This window comes from Piliocolobus tephrosceles, chromosome 5, assembly GCF_002776525.5.
Source record: "Piliocolobus tephrosceles isolate RC106 chromosome 5, ASM277652v3, whole genome shotgun sequence".
In the NCBI taxonomy this organism is placed as follows: domain Eukaryota; kingdom Metazoa; phylum Chordata; class Mammalia; order Primates; family Cercopithecidae; genus Piliocolobus; species Piliocolobus tephrosceles.
In genome coordinates, this window is record NC_045438.1 from 125,609,451 (window position 1) to 125,630,013 (window position 20,563).

The following is a 20,563-nucleotide window of genomic DNA, read 5'->3' on the forward strand; positions in this document are numbered from 1 at the left end:
AAATAAATAAATAAATAAATAAATAAATAAATAAATAAATAAATAAATAAAATAAAAAACATAAAAGGGGACGGACGCGGTGGCTCATGCCTGTAATCCCAGCACTTTGGGAGGCCAAGGCAGGTAGATCATGAGGTCAGGAGTTCAAGAACAGCCTGGCCAATATGGTGAAACCTTGTCTCTACTAAAAATACAAAAAAATTAGCCATGCATGGTGGTGTGCGCCTGTGGTCCCATTTGCTCTGGAGGCTGAGGCAGAAGAATCACTTGAACCTGGGAGGCAGAGGTTGCAATAAGCTGGGATCGTGCCACTGCACTCCAATCTGGGCGACAGAGCAAGGCTCTGTCTCAAAACAAAACAAAACAAAACAAAAAAGTAAAAGGACCGTATTCTCCAGAAATGTCAGTGTCATAAAAGGCAAAGGATGGGGGATGGGGAACTAGTCCAGACTAAAGGAGACTAAAGAGACACGGCAACTAAATGTAACAGGTGATCCTAGACTGATCCTGTCCTGGACAAAAAAATGAAGTCATAGAAGACATGATGGGTCAGCTGAAACAATTAGAATGGCCGGGCACAGTGGCTCATGCCTGTAATCCCAGCACTTTGGGAGGCCGAGGCGGGCAAATCACGAGGTCAGGAGATCGAGACCATCCTAACATGGTGAAAACCCTATCTCTACCAAAAATACAGAAACAAAATTAGCCAGGCGTGGTGGCGGGCACCTGTAGTCCTAGCTACTCGGGAGGCTGAGGTGGGAGAATCGTGTAAACCCGGGAGGTGGAGCTTGCAGTGAGCTGAGATCACGCCACTGTACTCCAGCCTGGGCTACAGAGTGATACTCTGTTTCCAAAAAGAAAAGAAAAGAAAAATTAGAATATGGAGGCTGGGTGTGGTGGCTCATGTCTATAATCCCAGCACTTTGGGAGGCTGAGGCAGGAGTTTGAGACCAGTCTGGCCAACATGGTGAAACCCCGTCTCTACTAAAAGCACAAAAATTAGCCAGGCGTGGTGGTGGGTGCCTGTAATCCCAGCTACTCAGGAGCCTGAGGCAGCAGAATCACTTGAACTTGGGAGGTGAAGGTTGCAGTGAGCTGAGACAGCACTACTGCACTCCAGCCTGGGGGACAGAGTGAGACTCCGTCTCAAAAAAAAAAAAAAAAAGAATATGGAAAATAGATCACAATACTTATACCAGAGTTAAATTTTTGAAATTGATAAATGAACTGTGGTTATATAAGAGAAAACCTTTATTCTTAGGAAATATGTACCAAAGTACTTAGGGGCAAAGGGCCAGCATATACGCAATTTATTCTCAAAGGTTCAGAAAAATAAGTCTCTCTATACATACATATATACACACATATACATAAACAAAGGGCAAATGGTAAAAGCAAACGTTAACAAAATGTTAACAAAAGGTAAACTTGGATAAAGAGTATGTAGGTATTCTTTGTATTATTCTTGTAATTTTTCTGTAAATTTGAAATTATTTCCAAAGAAATTTTTTTAAGCAAAAAGGAATAAGCCAGGTGCAGTACACACAGAAATATAGACGAAGAAAAAAAAAATCTGAACCTGATGAAACCTCTAGATCTAACTTTCATTATTAAAAAGTTTAAGGAAGCCAGGTACGGTGGCTCACACCTGTAATCCCAGCACTTTGGGAGGCTGAGGCGGGAGGATCGCTTGAGTCCAGGAGTTCGAGATCAGCCTGGCCAACATGGCAAAACTGTGTTTCTACAAAAAATACAAAAATTAGCTGGGAGTGGTGGTGCACAGCTATAGTCCCAGCTACTTGGGAGATTGAGATGGGAGAATCACTTAAGCCTGGGAGACGGAGGTTGCAGTGAGCCACCCGAGATCGTCACGCTGCACTCCAGCCTGGGTGACAGAGTGACACCCCCTCTCAAAAAATACAAGTAAAAGGACAAATTGCATACTTTGAATAGTTAAAATGGCAAATATTATGCTAGTTATATTTTACCACAATTTAAAAAAAAGGTATGCAAAAGATTAAGAACTTCTCTCCATGCAAAAACAAAAAGCTAAAGATAGAAAAAGATAAACTGGAAAGACAACAACCAAAGAAAGTTGGTATACTATTAATACCAGAAAAAAACAGACTTCTAGAGAAAAAGCTTTATTAGAAAGAAAGTCACTTCATAATAATGTTTCATTGACTCTGGAATTTCTAAACCTGCATGGTCCATCATAGTAGCCATTAGCCACATGTAACTATTTAAATTTAAGCTGATTATGACTGAGCGCAGTGGCTCATGCCTGTAATCCCAGCAATTTGGGAGGCCAAGGTAGCTGGATCACCTGAGGCCAGGAGTTCGAGAGTAGTCTGGCCAACATGGTGAAACCTCGTCTCTACTAAAAATACAAAAATTAGCCGGGCATAGTGGTGCACACCTGTAATCCCAGCTAATCAGGAGGCTGAGTGAGGTAGGAGAATCGCTTGAATCCAGGAGGCGGAGGTTGCAGCGAGCCAAGATCAAGCCATTGTATTCCAGCCTGGGTGAGACAGCGAGACTCTCTCTGTCTCAAAAAAATTAAAGTAAAATAAAATAATAAATTGATTACAATTAAATGAAATTATTTAGTTCCTCAGTTATATTAGCCACATTCCAAGTACTTAATTTCCATCAATGACTATCATACTGAATAGTGCAGAAAATAATTTTTCCATCATTGTAGAAAGTTCTACTGGATGGCACTGTTAAACTATTTTAACCTTCTAACAAAATAGCCAAAAAATATATATACAGTAAAACCAGTATGATTAGCAATTTTGAAAAATTCACCATCATAGTGGTAATTTTAGCACACTTCTCTCAGTAGTAGATCAAGTAGACAAAAACTGCTAACTTTACAGAAGATGTAAACAAAACAATTAACAAGGTCAATTTGGCGAAATATGTAGAATCCAGTTAAGAATACACATTCTTCTTAATCACACATGAAACAGGTAAAATATGACCATCTACTAGGCCATAAAGAAGCCTCAATAAACTGCAAAGATTCAGAATCATAGAAACCATGCTCTTTGGCCACAGGGGAATGAGGGTAGAAATATAAAACAAAAAAATAACTGAAGAAAAACTTGTTTGGAAGTTAAAAATATATTCTTCTGAAAAACAAAATAAAGAAAAATTTAGAAATTTAAAAATTCTTAGAACTAAACAATAATAAAAATAATACATAATAAAAACTTATGGAACATCCCAAATGTCCATCAATAGCAGAAAGGGTAAATACATCCATACAATGGAATATGACTCAGCAAAAGAAATGAATAAACGAATGATACCCCTGACAACTTGGATCACTCCCACGGACAGTATGTTTCGTGAAAGACATCAGACACAGCAGAATACTGTATGATTCCATTTACATGATGTTCAAATACAGGCACAAATCTATGGTGATAAAGGTTAAAAATAATGACTTCTCCTGGAAGAAGACATTGACCGGAAAGGGGGCATGAAGGAGAGAGCCTTCCATGATGCTGGAAATGTTCTGTATCTTGATGGGGATGTGAGGGAGGTAGATATATGGGTGGATATTAATATAATAATTCATGAAGCCTTATAATTAAGATTTGTGCACTTTACTGAATACTAGTTATATCCCAATCTGAAAAATCTTTTTGGCCAGGCACAGTGGCTCACCGAGGTGGGTAGATCACCTGAGGTCAGGAGTTCGAGAGCAGCCTGGCTAACATGGTGAAACCCTGTCTCTACTAAAAATACACAAATAGCCGGGTGTGGTGGTACACGCCTGTAGTCCCAGCTACTCGGCTGAGACAGAAGAATCGCTTGAACCCAGGAGGCAGAGGCTGCAGTAAGCCAAGATCACACAACTGCACTCCAGTCTGGGTGACAGAGTGAGACTTCATCTCAGAAAAAAAAAAAAAAAAATCTTTTAAAACTTTATAGGATGCCACTAAAGCAGTATTGAGGGGAAATGAAGTCTTAAATACTTTTATTTGGAAAAAAGTCTGAAAAGACTAAAAATCAATGTTAGAAAAAGAAAACAGAACAAATTCATAGAAAGTCAAAGGAACTGATGAGAGCAGAAATTAATGAAACTACAACCCATGCTTTCTCATCCCTCTGTAGGAGCTGATATTTTTCTTCCTATCTATATCCTGTCCAAAGGTCCTCTCCTCTTCCTCTCTTGCCACCCCCAGTCTCACCCCGATCTCCAATTTCCTCTCCCTAGTTCCTCACTCTGGCTGTAGAAACTGGAGAAACGGTCAAGGGCATCACAGAATTCTGTGGGAAGGCACTTTCTGGGATGGTACAGGTAGCAGAGTGGGGAGACCGGCCAGCAGCGTGGTGACAGGACCAGTATAGAAATGGCTGGACTTGGATCTTCAATAAATAATTCTTTCTCAGCTTCCTCCTCCTCCTCTTCCTCCTGAAGGACAGAAGGATTTCAGGGGCCCTTGGGCTCCCTTCTTTGGTCTAGTCTTCTCTCACTCTCCTATTCTCCCTGGTCTTACCTCCTCTTCCTCTAGTCTCTTTTCCTCCTCGTCTTCCTGCTCCAAGAACAACTTGTCGAGCCGCTGGAGCTGGAAGAGGTGGAACTGGCGCTGCAGCTCCTCAGAGGTACTCAGGCTCTGCAGCATCAGCTGGGGGAGGCGGTTGGGAAAACAGAGGCCAATCTCCTCCAGCACGGCCCCCTCCAGCCAGCTCGAGCCAAAGCTCAGGAGACGGTCCGCCATGTAATGCCTGCAGCACACACAGCCCAGGCCAAGCCTCAGTGTGGGTGGCAGCGTGGCCCAGCCTCCCCCTCGAGAATGTAGGTACCTCTGTCCCTCTGCCTGGGTCACACACCCTACCTCACCTCTTCTCTCCCACTCCCTTTCCACCAATGCATGACCACCTCCACTTTTTTCTTTTTCTTTTTTTTTTTTTTGAGACGGAGTCTCACTCTTGTCACCCAGGCTGAAATGCAATGACGCAATCTTGGCTCACTGCAACCTCCAACTCCCGGGTTCAAGCAATTCACCTGCCTCACCCTCCCGAGTAGCTGGGATTACAGGTGCCTGCCACCACGCCACCACTCCTGGCTAATTTTTGTACTTTTAGTAGAGACAGGGTTTCACTATGTTGGTCAGGCTGATCTTGAACTCCTGACCTCAGGTGATGTGCCCACCTCGGCCTCCCAGAGTGCTGGGATTACACACGTGAGCCACCGCGCCTGGCCAGCCATCTACATCTTTATCTCTCCTCTGCACAGGCTCTTTTCTCATCTCCCCTATAAGACTCAAATCTGTCCACTCTCTAGATCTAGGCCTCCCATCCCCTACCCCTCCAGACCTGCACTCACTGATAGAAGTGCTCAAAAGTTGTGGCCAGTTCCAGACCAGAAAGGACCATAATGGGTTCCAGGTGCCGCTGAAGCTGCCCCAGCATTTCCACTCCAGGGGCTCCACCAATCAGGCCACCCTGGATCTGCTGGTCAATGTACCTGGCAAACTGCTCACTCATCTGGGGGCAGTGGAAAGGGCATGGGCAAACCATGAACGAGGGAGTGGAGGAGACTGGGGAGCGAAAGGAGGTGAAAGGGCAGAGCAGAAAGCAATGAACTTGGAACATGAGCTTATAGCCCTGTGGGGAGCTGGTGGGACTCACGTGAGCAGCAGTAAGGAAGGACTGCTGCAGCAAGGCGCCAGAGAAGCCACTGCGCAGAGCCAGCGTGAAGGCTGCCCGAGGCCCAAACAGCTCGGAGCCTGCTCTCTGCAAGTGCTCATAGAGTTTACAGTAACGAGGCACAAAGTCTGGGGCCCCCCAAGCTGCAGCCAGGAATCTGCCGACCTGAGGAGAAAGGCAAGAAATGACATAAAAGGAGCAGCCCCTCCCCTCCGCAGACTTCTGCTTGCTTCTGCCCACCTGCTCCTGCACCACGCTCAGCCAGCATTGGGTTATGTTCCTCAGGCTGCTGCTTGGAAGCACTGGCAAAGGCGCCGGGCTCCGGTCCCGACCCTTACTGTTCTTGCTGACTGTAGAGACAGAGGGAGAAGGAAGAGGTTTCATCTCAGCCTCTGAGTGAGTACACCGGTCTTTGGTAGTGATTTCCTGGAAAGGCCAGGAAGTCTCAGGGGCCTGGAAAGGCTGGTAGCAAAGCAGAAAGAGTAAGATCCAGGGAGAAGGGAGCCAGATACACCTCTGCCCGCAGTCTAAGCTCCATTGGCCACGGTTGGGACTTACAGGGCCGAGTGGATGGCTCAGGAGAAGGCCCAGGAGGAGGCTCCACATGCACCAGCAAGTGGCAAAGGCGACGAACTCGAGAAGCAAAGGACGCTGCTCGACTCAGGGGGTTCTGAGAGCTCTCTCTCTGTTCTAAGTACTGATCCAGCAGCCATCCCAGGGCACTTACACCTTCTGCATCTGAAAGAAGGTCAGGAACGGGTCTCTATGGGAGATGGGAGAACAGACAGCCCAGGGCAGAGGAGGGAGAAAGATCAATTGTACAAAAAGGCTTGAGGGGTAGTGGGGCCCTAGTCCTCCCCTCACCAAGGTTTGCTTCAGCTGGAGTCAGGGGAGATGGTAACAGGGCGGGGATGGGGTAGTAGGGAAGATTCAAATACCAGAGTCTCAGGGAGCAGTGCCTGGGGCAGGAAGGAGAGAGGAACAATGAGGTGACAGGCCTTCAGGGACAAAGACAGGAACCAAAAGAACCAAGAGCATTAACTCAGGTGATCACTGGGAATAAGGACAAGGCACTGGTTAGTGGGGCCAGGTGTCAGCATGGTTACCGGGAGAGGTGATGTTCTGCACCAGGGGGCTGACCAGGGCCTCCCAGCAGGTCTTGCCCAGTGCTTGGGCGGCCTCATCATCAGGGAGGAAGCGGTCAGCAAAATTCTGCTCATGGCGTAAAACCCTGTTCAGTCTGGGAACAAACAGTGCACGGTGGAGGATTAAAGGCACTGATTTCCCAGAGGCCTCCATTCAAGTGCAGATCAGCTCCCAATCACCCCTGTTTGGTCCCTGACCCAACTTGTCCCAATCAACACAAACTTCTCACCTATGTTCACCTTCCCCCTCATGTCTGGGCTGCAGCTTTCCCTTCCAGACTCCCACAGAAGCATCCCTCCTACTTCTTAGTGCCCTGTTCCCTTACCCATCTTCCCTCCTCAGGCCCTACCCACCTGGGACAGAGCTGGAGGAGGCGCCGGCGGTCCTCTGCTATGTCCCGGCTCCAGGCTTGTGCCCGAATTGTGTAGAAGAGACATGTTCGGCGACACAGCTGCTCCCGGAACAGTGGCCAGAATGTGGGCTTAGGGCCCAGGACCTCCACACCCCGAACCCGGGTGTCAATGCCGCCCTGGAACATGCACAGACTTATCTGTCACCTAAGCCGCTTGAGCCACTAAGTACTACCAAAGCCAAGCCTCCTGCCCTGAGCTCCCTAGAACTGCTCAGGACATCCCCACATCCCTGGGACTCAACAGGCCCCTGGGCCATCTCCCAAGCAGATCAACGAGAAACCTTGGCTAAAGCCCTGGCCTCTAGATGTTAGAGAACGCAGCCACTCTGGAGACCCTGTGCCACCTCCTCCTCCTCAGCCCGGCTGACGCCCTGGCACCACCTGCTGGCAGCGCTTTATGCGGATCTGGATGATAGGCCAGAAGCGGTTCAGATTCTCCAGGAGGATCACCCGGCTGGCAGAGGGCATCACATTCACCTGGCAGGGCAAGGGAGAAGAGGGAAAGGAGAGAGCTGTCACCTCCAGAAACAGGGTTGGAGAAACTGTTGACAGTAACCAAGTTGGTCATGGTGTGTGCCCTTCACTTCTCCTGCAGAGCCCAGGGATGGACGTGGCTCTGCATCCCTAATCCCACTCTCACTGCTTACAAGGCGATGCCTTCCCAGGAGGAAGGGATGTCACCATTCCCCAGGGACTAGGTCCTTCCCACAGGCACTGGGACAAAAAGAAAGATGTGGAGCAAGGTGAAGGGGGGCACAAGGGTTCCCACCGTGTTGAGCTCAGTGCTGATGCAGCTGGTGCTGTCACCCCCAAACACCACCACCCTGGCTGGCATGTAGCTTGAGTCCTCACTGGCCACCAACAAAGTGAGCTGCCTGGGAAAGAAGAAAGGAAACAGTCAAAGCTTGGCCTCTGGACATGGTGGCTCACACCTGTAATCCCACCATTTTGGAGGGCTGAGGTGGGAGGACTGCTTGAGGCTAGGAGTTTAAGATCAATCTGGGAAATACTGCAAGACCCCACCTCTACAAAATAAAAATCAAAAGAAAGAAAGAGAAAGGCCAGAGCCCTGGTTTTAGTTCAAAACTATTTCAAGCCACCACTTCTTTCTCGGGCTCCTGTTTCTCTGCTGGCTCCTGACGCAGCTGTCCCCACAAGACCCTCTGCTCTTCCCTTTATATTCTGCCAAAGTGACTTAATTGAAACCCACAGTTTCAACTGAAAATTAATACACAGAGGACTCCAAATCCACATCTCTATCCCAGACCACTCTCCTGAGCTTTCATGCTGTGTCCCCAACAGGTATTTCCATATCATGTCCCATAGGCGCCTCAAAGTCAACATGCCCAAATGAAATGATCATCTGTCCACATAAACTTGTCCCGCTTCCTATATCTCCCCTGGGAAATAAAACTTCCATGCACCCAGTACTCAACTAGAATACTGTCACTGTGGCCTTCACCTTCTCATGGCTTCCCTCACCCAAAGGCAAGCCTTGTGGACTCCACCTCTGAGGATTTCCCAGTCCATTCCCACTCCTGCTGTCTAACTGAACACATGGATCCTTTCTCTACTAGACCACTGCATAAACCTTCCATCTCTTTCTTCTGACCTCCAACCCAAACTCCCATAATTGCCAGAGTGAGCTTTCTCAATAAAAAAATCTAGTTTTCGGCCGGGCGTGGTGGCTCACGCCTGTAATCTCAGCACTTTGGGAGGCCGAGACGGCGAATCACGAGGTGGGGAGACTGAAACCATCCCGGCTAACACGGTGAAACTCCGTCTCTATGAAAAAATACAAAAAATTAGCCAGGTGTGGTGGCAGGCACCTGTAGTCCCAGCTACTCGGAAGGCTGAGGCAGGAGAATGGCGTGAACCCGGGAGGCGGAGCTTGCAGTGAGTCGAGATTGTGCCACTGCACTGCAGCCTGGGCCACAGAGCAAGACTCTGTCTCAAAAAAAGAAAAAGAGAAAGAAAAAAAATCTAGTTTTCTCTCTTCCCTTCTTAAAATCTTCGAATGGCTCGCCAAGTTTTGGAATAAAGTTCAAACTGCTTAGCTCACAAAACACTTTGTGATCTGCCTTTGCCTACTTTTCTGGCCTGTATCTTCTGCCACTTAATAGTTTTCATTGCAGCCAAACATGATTACTAAAGTCCTTCCAAATATAGTGTCTTACTTCCATTTTGCACATATGCTGTCCTTGTGCCTAGAATATTGCCCCCTCTTTATCTACCTAATTTCAATGTCAAAACCCAGTTCAGTCACCCCCTCCTTCCAGAAGGAAGTCTGCTCTGATGCCTGTCCGTCTCAGGTCCACATGTGGACAGCAATGCTTTTTCTTACTCTGTGCTCTTACTTGATTTTCTAGTGTAGCTCCCCAGCTGGAATGTAGGTACCATATCTTATTGTCCTTCTATTTCCAGACCCTTGCACGGTGCCTGACACAAATGCCTGGCATTAAACAAATGCCCACAGGAGAAATGGATAAGTGAGCTGTTGATCTCCCTCAACACTAAGCACAGGGCAGTGCCATCTGTACCTGCTGGGGTACAGGTCACCAGATTCCAGGAGTGAGGGGAAGTCTATACTCAGCGTAGCAAAGGCAGGCCAATGTGTCTATGTGTTCACTGCACAAAATAGGTTTGAGTGTGTCCCTCAGGCATGTGGATTATAGCTGGGGTTGTGTGTATCTGGGTGCTTTGGGGAAGTATCCTGGGGCACAGCAGAACATTCATATATGTGTGTTCACACCTAACAAGAACACCACGGTGCATGTGCAGGGTGATGTAGTGGGAGCCGGTGCTGCCGTTGGACTCCCAGTAGGTCTTGGGGTTGTGGTCCGTCAGCTTGCTGGCCCGGTGCGGGTTGGAGGACACCTCCACCTTCTCCCAGCACTTGTCCTCCTTCACTTCCACACTGGAGCCTGGGGGCAAGTGGGAAGGGGTGATGGTCACAGCCAGGTTAGTTGAGAGAGGGAAAAGGAAAAGGTCTAGGGAGCAGGAAGGGAAGGGGAGAACAGACACTGGATGGGAGCCAGGAGAAAGCAGATGAGGGCACTAACCCTGGCAGAGATGCCTGAGGAACACATCAAAGAAGGGGATATTGATGGGTCGGTGCGTTCGTCTGTGGTCTTCGATCTGGCCCAGCACCATCTGCAGCCGGAACATCAGGGAGAATGAGGAAGGGGAGAGGGAGGAACACAGAGAAACACCCAGAAACAGGTCGACAGAAAAAGTAAAGGGTCAATGGTACACTCAACTCCTCTCTCCCCACATTTTGACAGAACCATGTGGAGTCAAGGTTAGGAAACAAGTGCCCCAGATTTGCTACAACCTGTGCCAAACAGGGATACCAAAGAGGAACACAGTGAATCCCCTTCCCCTGCTTCTGACTTGCATTCTCTCAGCTGCATACCCACAGCCGCTCCTCACCTGAATGCAGCCAGCCAGGATGCTAGAGGTGAGGTTGCTATAGAGCTGTGCGTACTTCTCACACTCTGTCACCAGGTCCCGAAGCTCACAGCCCAGCAGCAGCTGAGCTGAGTGCTTGTCCAGGACTTTGGAGAGGACCTCTTTTGCTCCCAGGCAGCAGAGCACCACAGCATAGTCCTTATGCATCAAGGCCAGGCGATGTAGGAAGCAGGTCAGCTCCTGAACAATCTAAGTCCAGAGCCACACAGATTAATTTACAGGAAACAAGAGGTAGGATATGTAAGGATTGAGGAGAGGGTTCAGTAAAGGAAGTGTTGTGGCTGAGACTGCGGAGACATGCCAACGCCCCGGGAAACAAGAGTGCCAAAGTCAGGGTGGAGTTAAACAGAGGAGTGCTGGGACTCCAGAGTGAGTTGGCAGAACAGAGCTTCGGCATAGCTTTCCAGGCTGCTTCTTGCCGGGCCAAGCTATGTTAACCCTGGTGCCTGAGCCTTGCTCTCCAATGCACAAACCCTGAAGGGAGGAAAGCTGTTTGGATTGGTGAATGTGGGCTTCTCCTTAGTCCAGAATCTCAAATCCAAATCTAAAATCATCTAAAAGGTTTATACTGCAAAGATCCCAGTTCTGGAGACTCTTAGATTACATTACCCTTCCTCTTCCTACATCCATCCCAGTGCCCCAAGATCCATTCAGAAAGGCCCTGCTGTGCCCTCCAGAGCCTCACAAGGAAGTTGGTGCCCCAGATGCTGCCCATCCCTCCCTTCCCCTTGCCAGGGTTCTAGTACCTCAAAGTCACTGCTAGGGCCACTCAGGCAGTTGAGGCAGGGTTCCAAGACCTCGTGCCAAGGGAGGACCATTGCCTCAGGGAAATCCAGCAGTCGGGTTATGACCCTGGTGAGGGGATAGAAACGAGTAAGGTCAGGCCAGGCAGAGTGGCTCACGCCTATAATCCCAGCACTTTGGGAGGGTGAAGCGGGCAGATCACCTGAGGTCGGGAGTTTGAGACCAGCCTGACCAAAATGGAGAAACCCCATCTCTACTAAAAATACAAAAGTAGCTGGGCATGGTGGCGCATGCCTGTAATCTCAGCTACTCGAGAGGTTGAGGCAGGAGAATCGCTTGAACCTGGGAGGCGGAGGTTGCAGTGGGCCAAGATCGTGCCATTGCACTCCAGCCTGGGCAACAAGAGTGAAACTCCATCTCAAAAAAAAAAAAAAGAAAAGAAAAGAAACAAGTAAAGTCCCTGAAGTCTGCCAGTTTCCCTCGTCCTAATGCATGGTGCCCCAACAGGCCTCTCACCTCAGCACAGACAGCAGCAGAGTCTTGTTGGGCCCCGGAGCATCCAGAGTCCGCAGCAACAGGAGGAAAGGCTGGGTCTCCTGCTGGAGACGCTTGAGGAGGGGCCTCACGGCACCCCCGGGGCTGCCCTCACGGCACAGCACACGCTCCAAGTCCAGGAGTAGTTCTGCAGATGGGCCCCCAACCAGGGATCGAATCAGTAGCTCAGGGGACCCATCCTGACCCTGGATGATGGGGGTCTCTAGAGCTGCAGCCAGACACACCGGAGGGAAAAATGTGGATGAAGAGTCTTAACAGTTTGCCAAACTGAGAACTGGGAAGGTCCAGAAAATCACCCCAAAATTTTCCTTATATATTTTGGATGTCTACAGTTTTTAACCAAACTATGGGAGACTTTCTTTCCTGATTCCAAATACAAACCTAATCACATTTGGAAAAAAAACTAGTATAGCAAGCATTGTCAAGTTAAACACAAGACATTTTAAATCTCTTATAGTCGTATTATTAAATGTTAGCTATAGTAAATATTAACTATGATGATTACATTCCTGTACTACCTGCATGGTGGCTTTAGGTACACAGACTAAAAGATACATACATATTTCCTATTTTTCTTTTTTTTTTTTTTTTTGGAAATGGAGTGTCGCTCCGTCACCCAGGCTGGAATGCAGTGGCGTGATCTCAGCTCACTGTGACCTCCACCTCCTGCACTCAAGCGATTCTCCTGCCTCAGCCTCCCAAGTAGCTGGGATTACAGGCACCCACCACCATGCCTGGGTAATTTTTGTATTTTTAGTAGGGACGGGGTTTCACCATATTGGTCAGGCTGGTCTCAAACTTCTGACCTCAAGTGATCTGCCTGCCTCAGCCTCCCAAAGTGCTGGGATTAAAGGCGTGAGCTATTGCACCCGGCCACATATTTCCTATTTCAATATCCCTCCATACTTCTAGGTTTTCACTTGTTTTTCAATCACAAAGGGTTTCTTCCCCAGTATCAATATTTAATGTCCCCAGGCACAAGCGTTCTGTACCATAAATTATAATTCCTCTTAAGAAGGCCTCCCTATTCTGTGAAGAGAAAGTTAAACTTGGGCCAGGCAAGGTGGCTCACGCCTGTAATTCCAGCACTTTGGGAGGCCAAGGCGGGCAGATCACCAGGTCAGGAGTTCGAGACCAGCCTGACCAACACGGTGAAACCCTGTCTCTACTAAATACACAAAAATTAGCCAGGTGTGGTGGCATGCGCCTGTAATCCCAGCTACTCAGGAGGCTGAGGCAGGATAATTCCTTGAACCCGGGAGGCAGAGGCTGCAGTGAGCTGAGATCACGCCACTGTACTTCAGCCTGGGCAACAGCAATTTCCTTACACATATTCCACAGTCTCCCTCTTCTTGGTCGGGAAATTCTACTTAAGACCTAACTTGAGCACCACAATGCTCATTCATTTCCTGAAGTTTCCTTGTATCTTTCCAGTAACGAGCTGATATGTAAACCTTAGCCTTCATGGTCACTGGCTGGCACTGTGTGATTCCTCTGCAAAACCACCCCTCCACAATGATACCTGCATGCTCAGGGCTGCCCGGCGGCTCTGAGTAGCGATTGAGAAGCATCATGAGGATGGTGCGTGTGGTAGGCATAGGTTCTGTGTCCGGTGCTATCCCTGAGTGCCTAAACAACGTGTCTCTTAGCTCTCTGGTTATAATCTGGTCTCCCAGAGTGTGGTGGTTGCACAAAAGCAGGTTGAGCAGGAGCAAGCCATTTCTCGCTGCAGAAGAGCACCTGAGAGGAGGGAGGTGACCAGGAAGAACCTTAGAGACCATGAATGCAATGGAAGTAGCAAAGCAAGCACAGAGGGCTGGGCAGCTAGGGAGCAAAGGGCTCCAGTGGGCCCTCTAGGCCAGGACATCTGATCCCCTGACCTCAGGCCACTCCTCCCAAACCCATAAAGGGAGGTCAGTGCATCTCTGGTCTCTGCCCTCTCTGGGAATCTCCCTATCCCCAATCCACTTGGGTTCTCTTCCAACAACAATTGCTTAATCCAGAGGTGACAACATGAGGGGAATTTCTGTGGAGAACATGAGCCTGGAGCACAGGAGTAGCAGGGTTTGGGACTAAGCAGGAGCCTGGAGTTGGGAGGGTAATGCCCTGACCCCTCAGTGTTCAGCATCAGGATCACGGCTGCAGGGACAGTGAGGAGCAGGCTCTCAGAGCCCGGGCGTGTAGCAGAGTCGATGCTGGCGAAGATCTCTCTGGTCATCTGAGCATCAAACAAAGAGTGGATAGAATCTCGGCCAGTAACAAAAGTGGGGATCTCCGAGGAGCTGGCGATGGCCAGCATCTTCAGTGCCTGTGAGGGGGATGTGAGAGCAGAGTGAGGAGGGGACAGAGCCACCATGAGGAAAGGGAGGCCTCATTCTAGACCTCAAACTTTGGGGCACCTGAGCTGTTTGCAAATAGGTAGAATAGGAGACAGAAGTGGAAGAGGTAGTGATGGGATATCAAATACCACAAAGAGAGGGAAGGAGGCAGGGAGGAAGGAAAAGAAAAAAGAAACTAAACAACAAAAAACCCTGAGACTGGATGGTAAAATCAGCCTTCCACTTCTCTCGGCCCCCAGGCTCCCAGCACCAAGGCTACCGGAGTGGGACAGCCACCCCTCCTGTATCTTCCCCTCAGGATGGTGCCCCTCCCAGCATCTAGTTGTCTTCAGGGGCTTCTCACAGTTGTCTCCCATCTCACTTGCACTTCTTCCTTTGCAAAATCTCTCTTCCCTTGAGCTCCATGACTTCACATCCTCCTGGCATTTCTCCTACCTCTCTGGTGTTCCTTTGCCCCAAGGAACTGAGGTTCCTTGTCCCCTTTCTCTGGACTCTGCACTCACCCACACTGAGGCAACCAGGTCCATTCCCATTGCTTCCATTACCACCTATATGCCAAGTCTCCAAAACCTGTGTCTCCTGGCCTTAGTATCCAGCCCTTCTAGACAAGACTTCTTGGTTGTCTCACAGGCAGTGGTTGGCATTATAGGAAAAATTATTGTAATGTGTAAACCTGTTTGCTGGGACTATAGAGAAAAATTAAATTAAAATAAATACTGCACAATCAGAGTGCAAATTGTCTCTCCTGGTGAAAGGGCTGATTCTCTACAAGAAATCCACGACAGATGGACTGGGCTAGAAATAATTCTCAGGACAATCCCTCTTGTAAGGCCTGGACCCTCCAAGCAACTTCTACTTCTCAATGAAGCTTTCTCCCTGTAGTTACACCACCCTCCTCCCCCAGTTAGCTGAGTTCTGTAGACTTCAAGTTATTAACAAGATGATGTAATTTTATTTCAGGGCAAGATTTTTTTGAGATGAAGTCTCACTCTGTCACCCAGGCTGGAGTGCAATGGCACAATCTCAGCTCACAGCAACCTCCCCGTCCTGGGTTCAAGAGATTCTCCCGCCTCAGCCTCCCAAGTAGCTGGAATTACAGGCATGCACCACCATGCCCGGCTAATTTTGTATTTTTAGTAGAGACAGGGTTTCACCATGTTGGCCAGGCTGGTCTTGGACTCCTGACCTCAGGTGTTCCACCCACCTTGGTCTCCCAAAGTGCTGGAATTACAGGCGTGAGCCACCATGCCCAGCCATTTCTATTTTTATTTTTTTGCCATGATCTATAGTGGATGGTAATTGCTATGTTTTGGTCATGTAATTTGAGAGGATCAGGGAATTCTTTGAGCAGGATGGTCTAGACTATGAATGCCTGGCTGCTCTTGGTACCATAAAGAAAAGTACCCCCCAGGCTGGACATGGTGGCTCACACCTGTAATCCCAGCACTTTGGGAGACCGAGGCGGGAGGATCACGAGCTCAGGAGAGCCAGACATCCTGGCCAACATGGTGAAACCCCGTCTCTACTAAAAATACAAAAAATTAAGCTGGGCATGGTGGCACGCGCTCAGGAGGCTGAGGTGGGAGAATAGCTTGAACCCGGGAGGCAGAGGTTGCAGTGAGCTGAGATCGCGCCACTGCACTCTAGCCTGGGCGATAGAGCAAGACTCCATTAAAAAAAAAAAGAAGGAAGGAAAGGAAGGAAGGAAAGGAGGGAAGGAGGGAGGGAGGGAAGAAGGAAGGAAGAGAGAGAGAGGAGGAGGGGAGGGGAGGGGACAGGAGGGGAGGGGACAGGAGGGGAGGGGACAGGAGGAGAGGGAACAGGAGGGAAGGTAATGGAAGGGAGCCTCCTGGCCTCTCCCAGGACAGCCTGCTCTAAGAGGACACATGCTCCCGTTCATGCTGCTGCCATTATACTACTGGAATACATTCTCAGAACTGCTCTGGCCAAAGCCTGCCTGTCTCCCTCAGGAACCCTCAGGCTATACAGAGCTCTTCTGCCTGCACCACCCTACCAGCTAGCACTTCTGTCTGGAGTAACCAGTAAGCCAATTCTTCTGTAAGCTACTCTGGATAAGGGCCTTCCTTCCCAATTCTCTGGGCAATGGCAATGCTGGCTTTGTTTTACCCAAATCTAGTAACAGCGTCTTTTCTACGTAAGGGTGCCACCTGGATAAAAGAGGTAAAAAAAAACGTTTTGGTCACATCTAGAAAATTAGTTTTTTTGGCCGGGCGCGGTGGCTCAAGCCTGTAATCCCAGCACTTTGGGAGGCCGAGACGGGCGGATCACGAGGTCAGGAGATCAAGACCATCCTGGCTAACACGGTGAAACCCCGTCTCTACTAAAAATACAAAAACTAGCCGGGCAAGGTGGCGGGCGCCTGTAGTCCCAGCTACTCCGGAGGCTGAGGCAGGAGAATGGCGTAAACCCGAGAGGCGGAGCTTGCAGTGAGCTGAGATCCGGCCACTGCACTCCAGTCAGGGCGACAGAGCGAGACACTCTGCCTCAAAAAAAAAAAAAAAAAAAAAGAAAATTAGTTTTTAACCAGACACCTAATCATAACTAAAAAGGCAGGAACACTCAACATACCTGAAAACTCAACTCCTGACGTTCTCCCCATATCTCCTCCTCCTGCCACATTCTCTCTCAGTAAATGGCCACTTCATGCAACCCTGCTGCTTAATTTTACACCTGGGAGTCATTCTTAACCCTGGCCTCGGCCGGGCATGGTGGCTCATGCCTGTAATCCCAGGAGGCTGAGGCAAGAGAATCACTTGAACCCAGGAGGTGGAGGTTGTAGTGAGCCGAGACAGCGCCACTGCACTCCAGCCTAGGCAACAGAGAGAGACTCCGTCACAAACAAACAAAAAACCTCCTGGCCTGGCACAGTGGCTCATGCCTATAATCTCAGCACTTTGGGAGGCTGAGGTGGGAGGATCACTTGAGTCCAGAAGTTCAAGATTAGTCTGGGCAACATAGCAAGATCCTGTCTCCACCAAAAATAACTCCAAAACTCCCTTTTTCCTTTTTCCAAACACTCAATCCCCAAGAATGTCCGGATCAAACTCTTAAATCCATCTCCCTCTTTCCATTCCAAAGTCTACTCACTGGTCTGAAGCACCAAAGTATCTCCTCAAGATCAGTAGTCCCCAATCTGCCTGTCTTGCCCATTGTTCTCACCCGCCAGGCCCAATGTACTCACCGCCAGCCCAGCCTGCTGCACCAAGACAGAAGTCTTATATTCTTGCATGCAGACCAGTACAGCATAGATGCCACCCTCCCTGGCAAAGAGCGGCCGCCACTCGTGCTTGGTCATGAGCAGGTAAAGGAGGCGCAGGGCCTGCACCACCACCATCTTCTCTCCCACCTGGTTGGTCAGCAGCTCCACCAGCATCTTCACTAGCTTCTCTCTGACAAGAGAAGAGACATTGGGGCTCCCCATCCCAAGGAGTCTTGCCTGACCTCCTAGCCATGGCACCATCGGACTCCCTGACCAATCCCATCCACCGAGAGCTAGTCCATCCTCTCTGCCCCACCCAAACCTGCTATCCTTGCTTCAGTCTCACCCCAATCCCCTCCCCTCTGCAGCCAAACTGCCTGTGGCTCCTCAACTAATGAAGGAGGCAGTAGAAAAAATGTTTACAAACTCTGGCTCATCTTTTCAAATAAATCTATAAATTCAAAGTGATGCTAATCAAAATGCCTAAAAGGTGGTTTTGTCTGTCTGTTTTTGAGATGGAGTCTTGCTCTGTTGCCAGGCTGGAGTGCAGTGGCGCAATCTCAGCTCACTGCAACCTCCACCTCCCAGGTTCAAGTGATTCTCAAGCCTCAGCCTCTCGAGTAGCTGGGACTACAGGTGCGTGTTACCACATCCTGCTAATTTTTTGTATTGTTTTTCAGTAGAGACGGGGTTTCGCTATGTTGGCCAGATTGGTCTCGAACTCCTGGCCTCAAGCAGTCTACTTGCCTTGGCCTCCCAAAGTGCTGGCCTAAAAGGTTTTTAAAAACACCGTGACAGGCAGATCCAGGCCTTGGAAATGTTCAGAAAAAAATAGTGGTAGCCAGGCGCAGGAGCTCATGCCTGTACTCCCAGCACTTTGGGAGGCTGAGGTGGGCGAATCGCTTGAGCCCATGGCTTTTGCCATGCGCAACATGGCAAAACTCCATCTCTACAAAAAATTATCTGGCATAGTGGCCTGTGCCTGTAGTCTCAGCTACTTGTGAGGCTGAGGTGGGAGGATCACCTGAGCCTAGGAGGTCGAGGCAGCAGCAAGCTGTGATCATGTCACTGTACTCCAGCCTGGTTGACAGAGTGAGACCTTGTCTCAAAAAAAAAAAAAAAGTGGTAGACTTGCCTATTATTATCAAAATATAAACTTGTAATAACTGCAACCCTGGAACTGATATAGGGTAGCTAAATAGATCAATAGATGAGAAGCGAGATAAGGGTGGTATACAAGCCAGTAAAAAAAAAAAGGAAGAACCACTTAAAATATAATGTTGTGTGGGCACAGTGACACACACCTGTAATCCCAGCACTTTGGGAAGCTGAGGTAGGTGGATCATTTGAGGCCAGGAGTTCAAGACCAACCTGGCCAACATGGTGAAACCCCATCTCTACTAAAAATACAAAATTTAGCCAGGCATGGTGGCGTGGGCCTGTAATCCCAGCTATTCAGGAGGCTGAGGCAGGAGAATGGCTCGAACCCAGGAGGCGGAGGTTGCAGTGAGTCGAGAATTGCACTGCTGCACTCCGGTCTGGGCGACAAAGCAAGACTCTGTCTCAAAATAGTTAATTAAACAAAATGTAATGTTGACTGAGGTGGGAGGATTGCTTGAGGCCAAGAGTTTGAAACCAGCCTGGGCAATATAGTGAGACTCCATCTCTACTAAAAAAAAAAAAAAAAAATTAGCTGGGTGTGGTGACACATTCCTGTAGTCCTAGCTACCTGGGAGGATAAGGAAGGAGGGTTGCTAGAGGCTAAGAGTTTGAGGCTGTGTGAGCTATGTGATCTTGCTACTGCACTCCAGCCTAGTCAATAGACTGAGACCCTGTCTCTAAAAAAAACAAAACAAAACATACACACACACACACACACACACACACAATGCAATTTAGAGATACCTGGCTATCCATATGAAAACACTGAAGCTGGAGCTCTACTTCACAACATTTGCAAAAATAAACTGCAAATGAATTTTTAAATGAATTTTAAAAATACAAAATCATGGGTATTTTTGGAAAATATAGGGAAATATTTTTATAATCCTGGAACAGAATAGATCTTTTGAAGTAGGACACAAAATCTAGAAGCCATAAAAAAGCTGAAAAATGTAGCAACAAACAGTCTGAAACTCTAGCATGATGAAAAAAACACTATACACAAAATTACGAGACAAGCGCAGGAGCTAGACAAAGGGGCCAGTGGCAATGCTGATCTAAGAGAAGAGGAAGAAGTGCCTCTCAAGTCCCTAGATCAGGGTGAGGGTCAGGAGAGAAAATAGCAGGTATTGACTGTTGCTTAACAGTGACAGCGACACCAACTGAGGAGGTGGCTTGGGAACTATGAGGGGAAAAAACACAGAAGGAGAACTTCTGGGAAAGAAGGCAAATAAAGGTACTGAGAAAGTTCTGCTTTTAATCTATCTTTTCTAAGAAGTTTTATAATGACAACAGTGTGAATGAAATAGGCTTTAAATACATATCCCCTTCCATGGCTATGATTTCTTATATACTAGATAATATACATGAGTAATATATATGAATAGATATAGAAATATGTAAGGATGTATACCCACATGTTAACAGTGATTGTCTCTGCCTTAATGGCTTTCAGATGTTTTTTCTGTCAATCTCACTTGAATATGATCAGATAATTTTTATTTTAATAATTTTCTAACATTTTTACTGTATGTATTATTCTATAACCACAAAATAAAGCTAATATGATTTTTAAAAAGACAAGCAAAATATCTGCAACATAAATAACAAAGGAATAACCAAAATTCCTATAAATACATTAAAAAAGGCAAAGATCTAATTAAAAAGTGGGCAAAGGATAAGAACAGAATATTTGGCCGGGCACGGTGGCTCAAGCCTGCAATCCCAGCACTTTGGGAGGCCGAGACGGGCGGATCACGAGGTCAGGAGATCGAGACCATCCTGGTGAACACAGTGAAACCCCGTCTCTACTAAAAAATACAAAAATCTAGCCGGGCGAGGTGGCGG

General features: G+C 48.1%; 1 protein-coding gene across 6 annotated transcripts in view; it reads right to left on the reverse strand.

The window, feature by feature from the left end:
* CUL9 (cullin 9) overlaps positions 1 to 20,563 on the reverse strand; it is a 44,117-nt gene that overhangs the window by 15,002 nt on the left and 8,552 nt on the right. For all 6 annotated transcript variants that reach the window (XR_002731746.1, XR_002731747.1, XM_023212865.1 and 3 more), the window contains 18 exons: positions 17,537 to 17,744; positions 14,107 to 14,303; positions 13,518 to 13,735; positions 11,957 to 12,203; positions 11,443 to 11,548; positions 10,658 to 10,885; positions 10,288 to 10,378; positions 9,978 to 10,149; positions 7,995 to 8,100; positions 7,607 to 7,702; positions 7,167 to 7,342; positions 6,774 to 6,907; positions 6,226 to 6,405; positions 5,908 to 6,017; positions 5,650 to 5,832; positions 5,345 to 5,505; positions 4,515 to 4,743; positions 4,240 to 4,429 (listed from right to left, as the gene is read on the reverse strand). Coding sequence is in view for 4 of the 6 variants with exons in the window: in XM_023212865.1 (XP_023068633.1) it covers positions 4,240 to 4,429; positions 4,515 to 4,743; positions 5,345 to 5,505; positions 5,650 to 5,832; positions 5,908 to 6,017; positions 6,226 to 6,405; positions 6,774 to 6,907; positions 7,167 to 7,342; positions 7,607 to 7,702; positions 7,995 to 8,100; positions 9,978 to 10,149; positions 10,288 to 10,378; positions 10,658 to 10,885; positions 11,443 to 11,548; positions 11,957 to 12,203; positions 13,518 to 13,735; positions 14,107 to 14,303; positions 17,537 to 17,744 (3,032 nt within the window). In the remaining 2 variants the exon portion in view is untranslated. The remainder of the gene's footprint in view (positions 1 to 4,239; positions 4,430 to 4,514; positions 4,744 to 5,344; positions 5,506 to 5,649; positions 5,833 to 5,907; positions 6,018 to 6,225; positions 6,406 to 6,773; positions 6,908 to 7,166; positions 7,343 to 7,606; positions 7,703 to 7,994; positions 8,101 to 9,977; positions 10,150 to 10,287; positions 10,379 to 10,657; positions 10,886 to 11,442; positions 11,549 to 11,956; positions 12,204 to 13,517; positions 13,736 to 14,106; positions 14,304 to 17,536; positions 17,745 to 20,563) is intronic.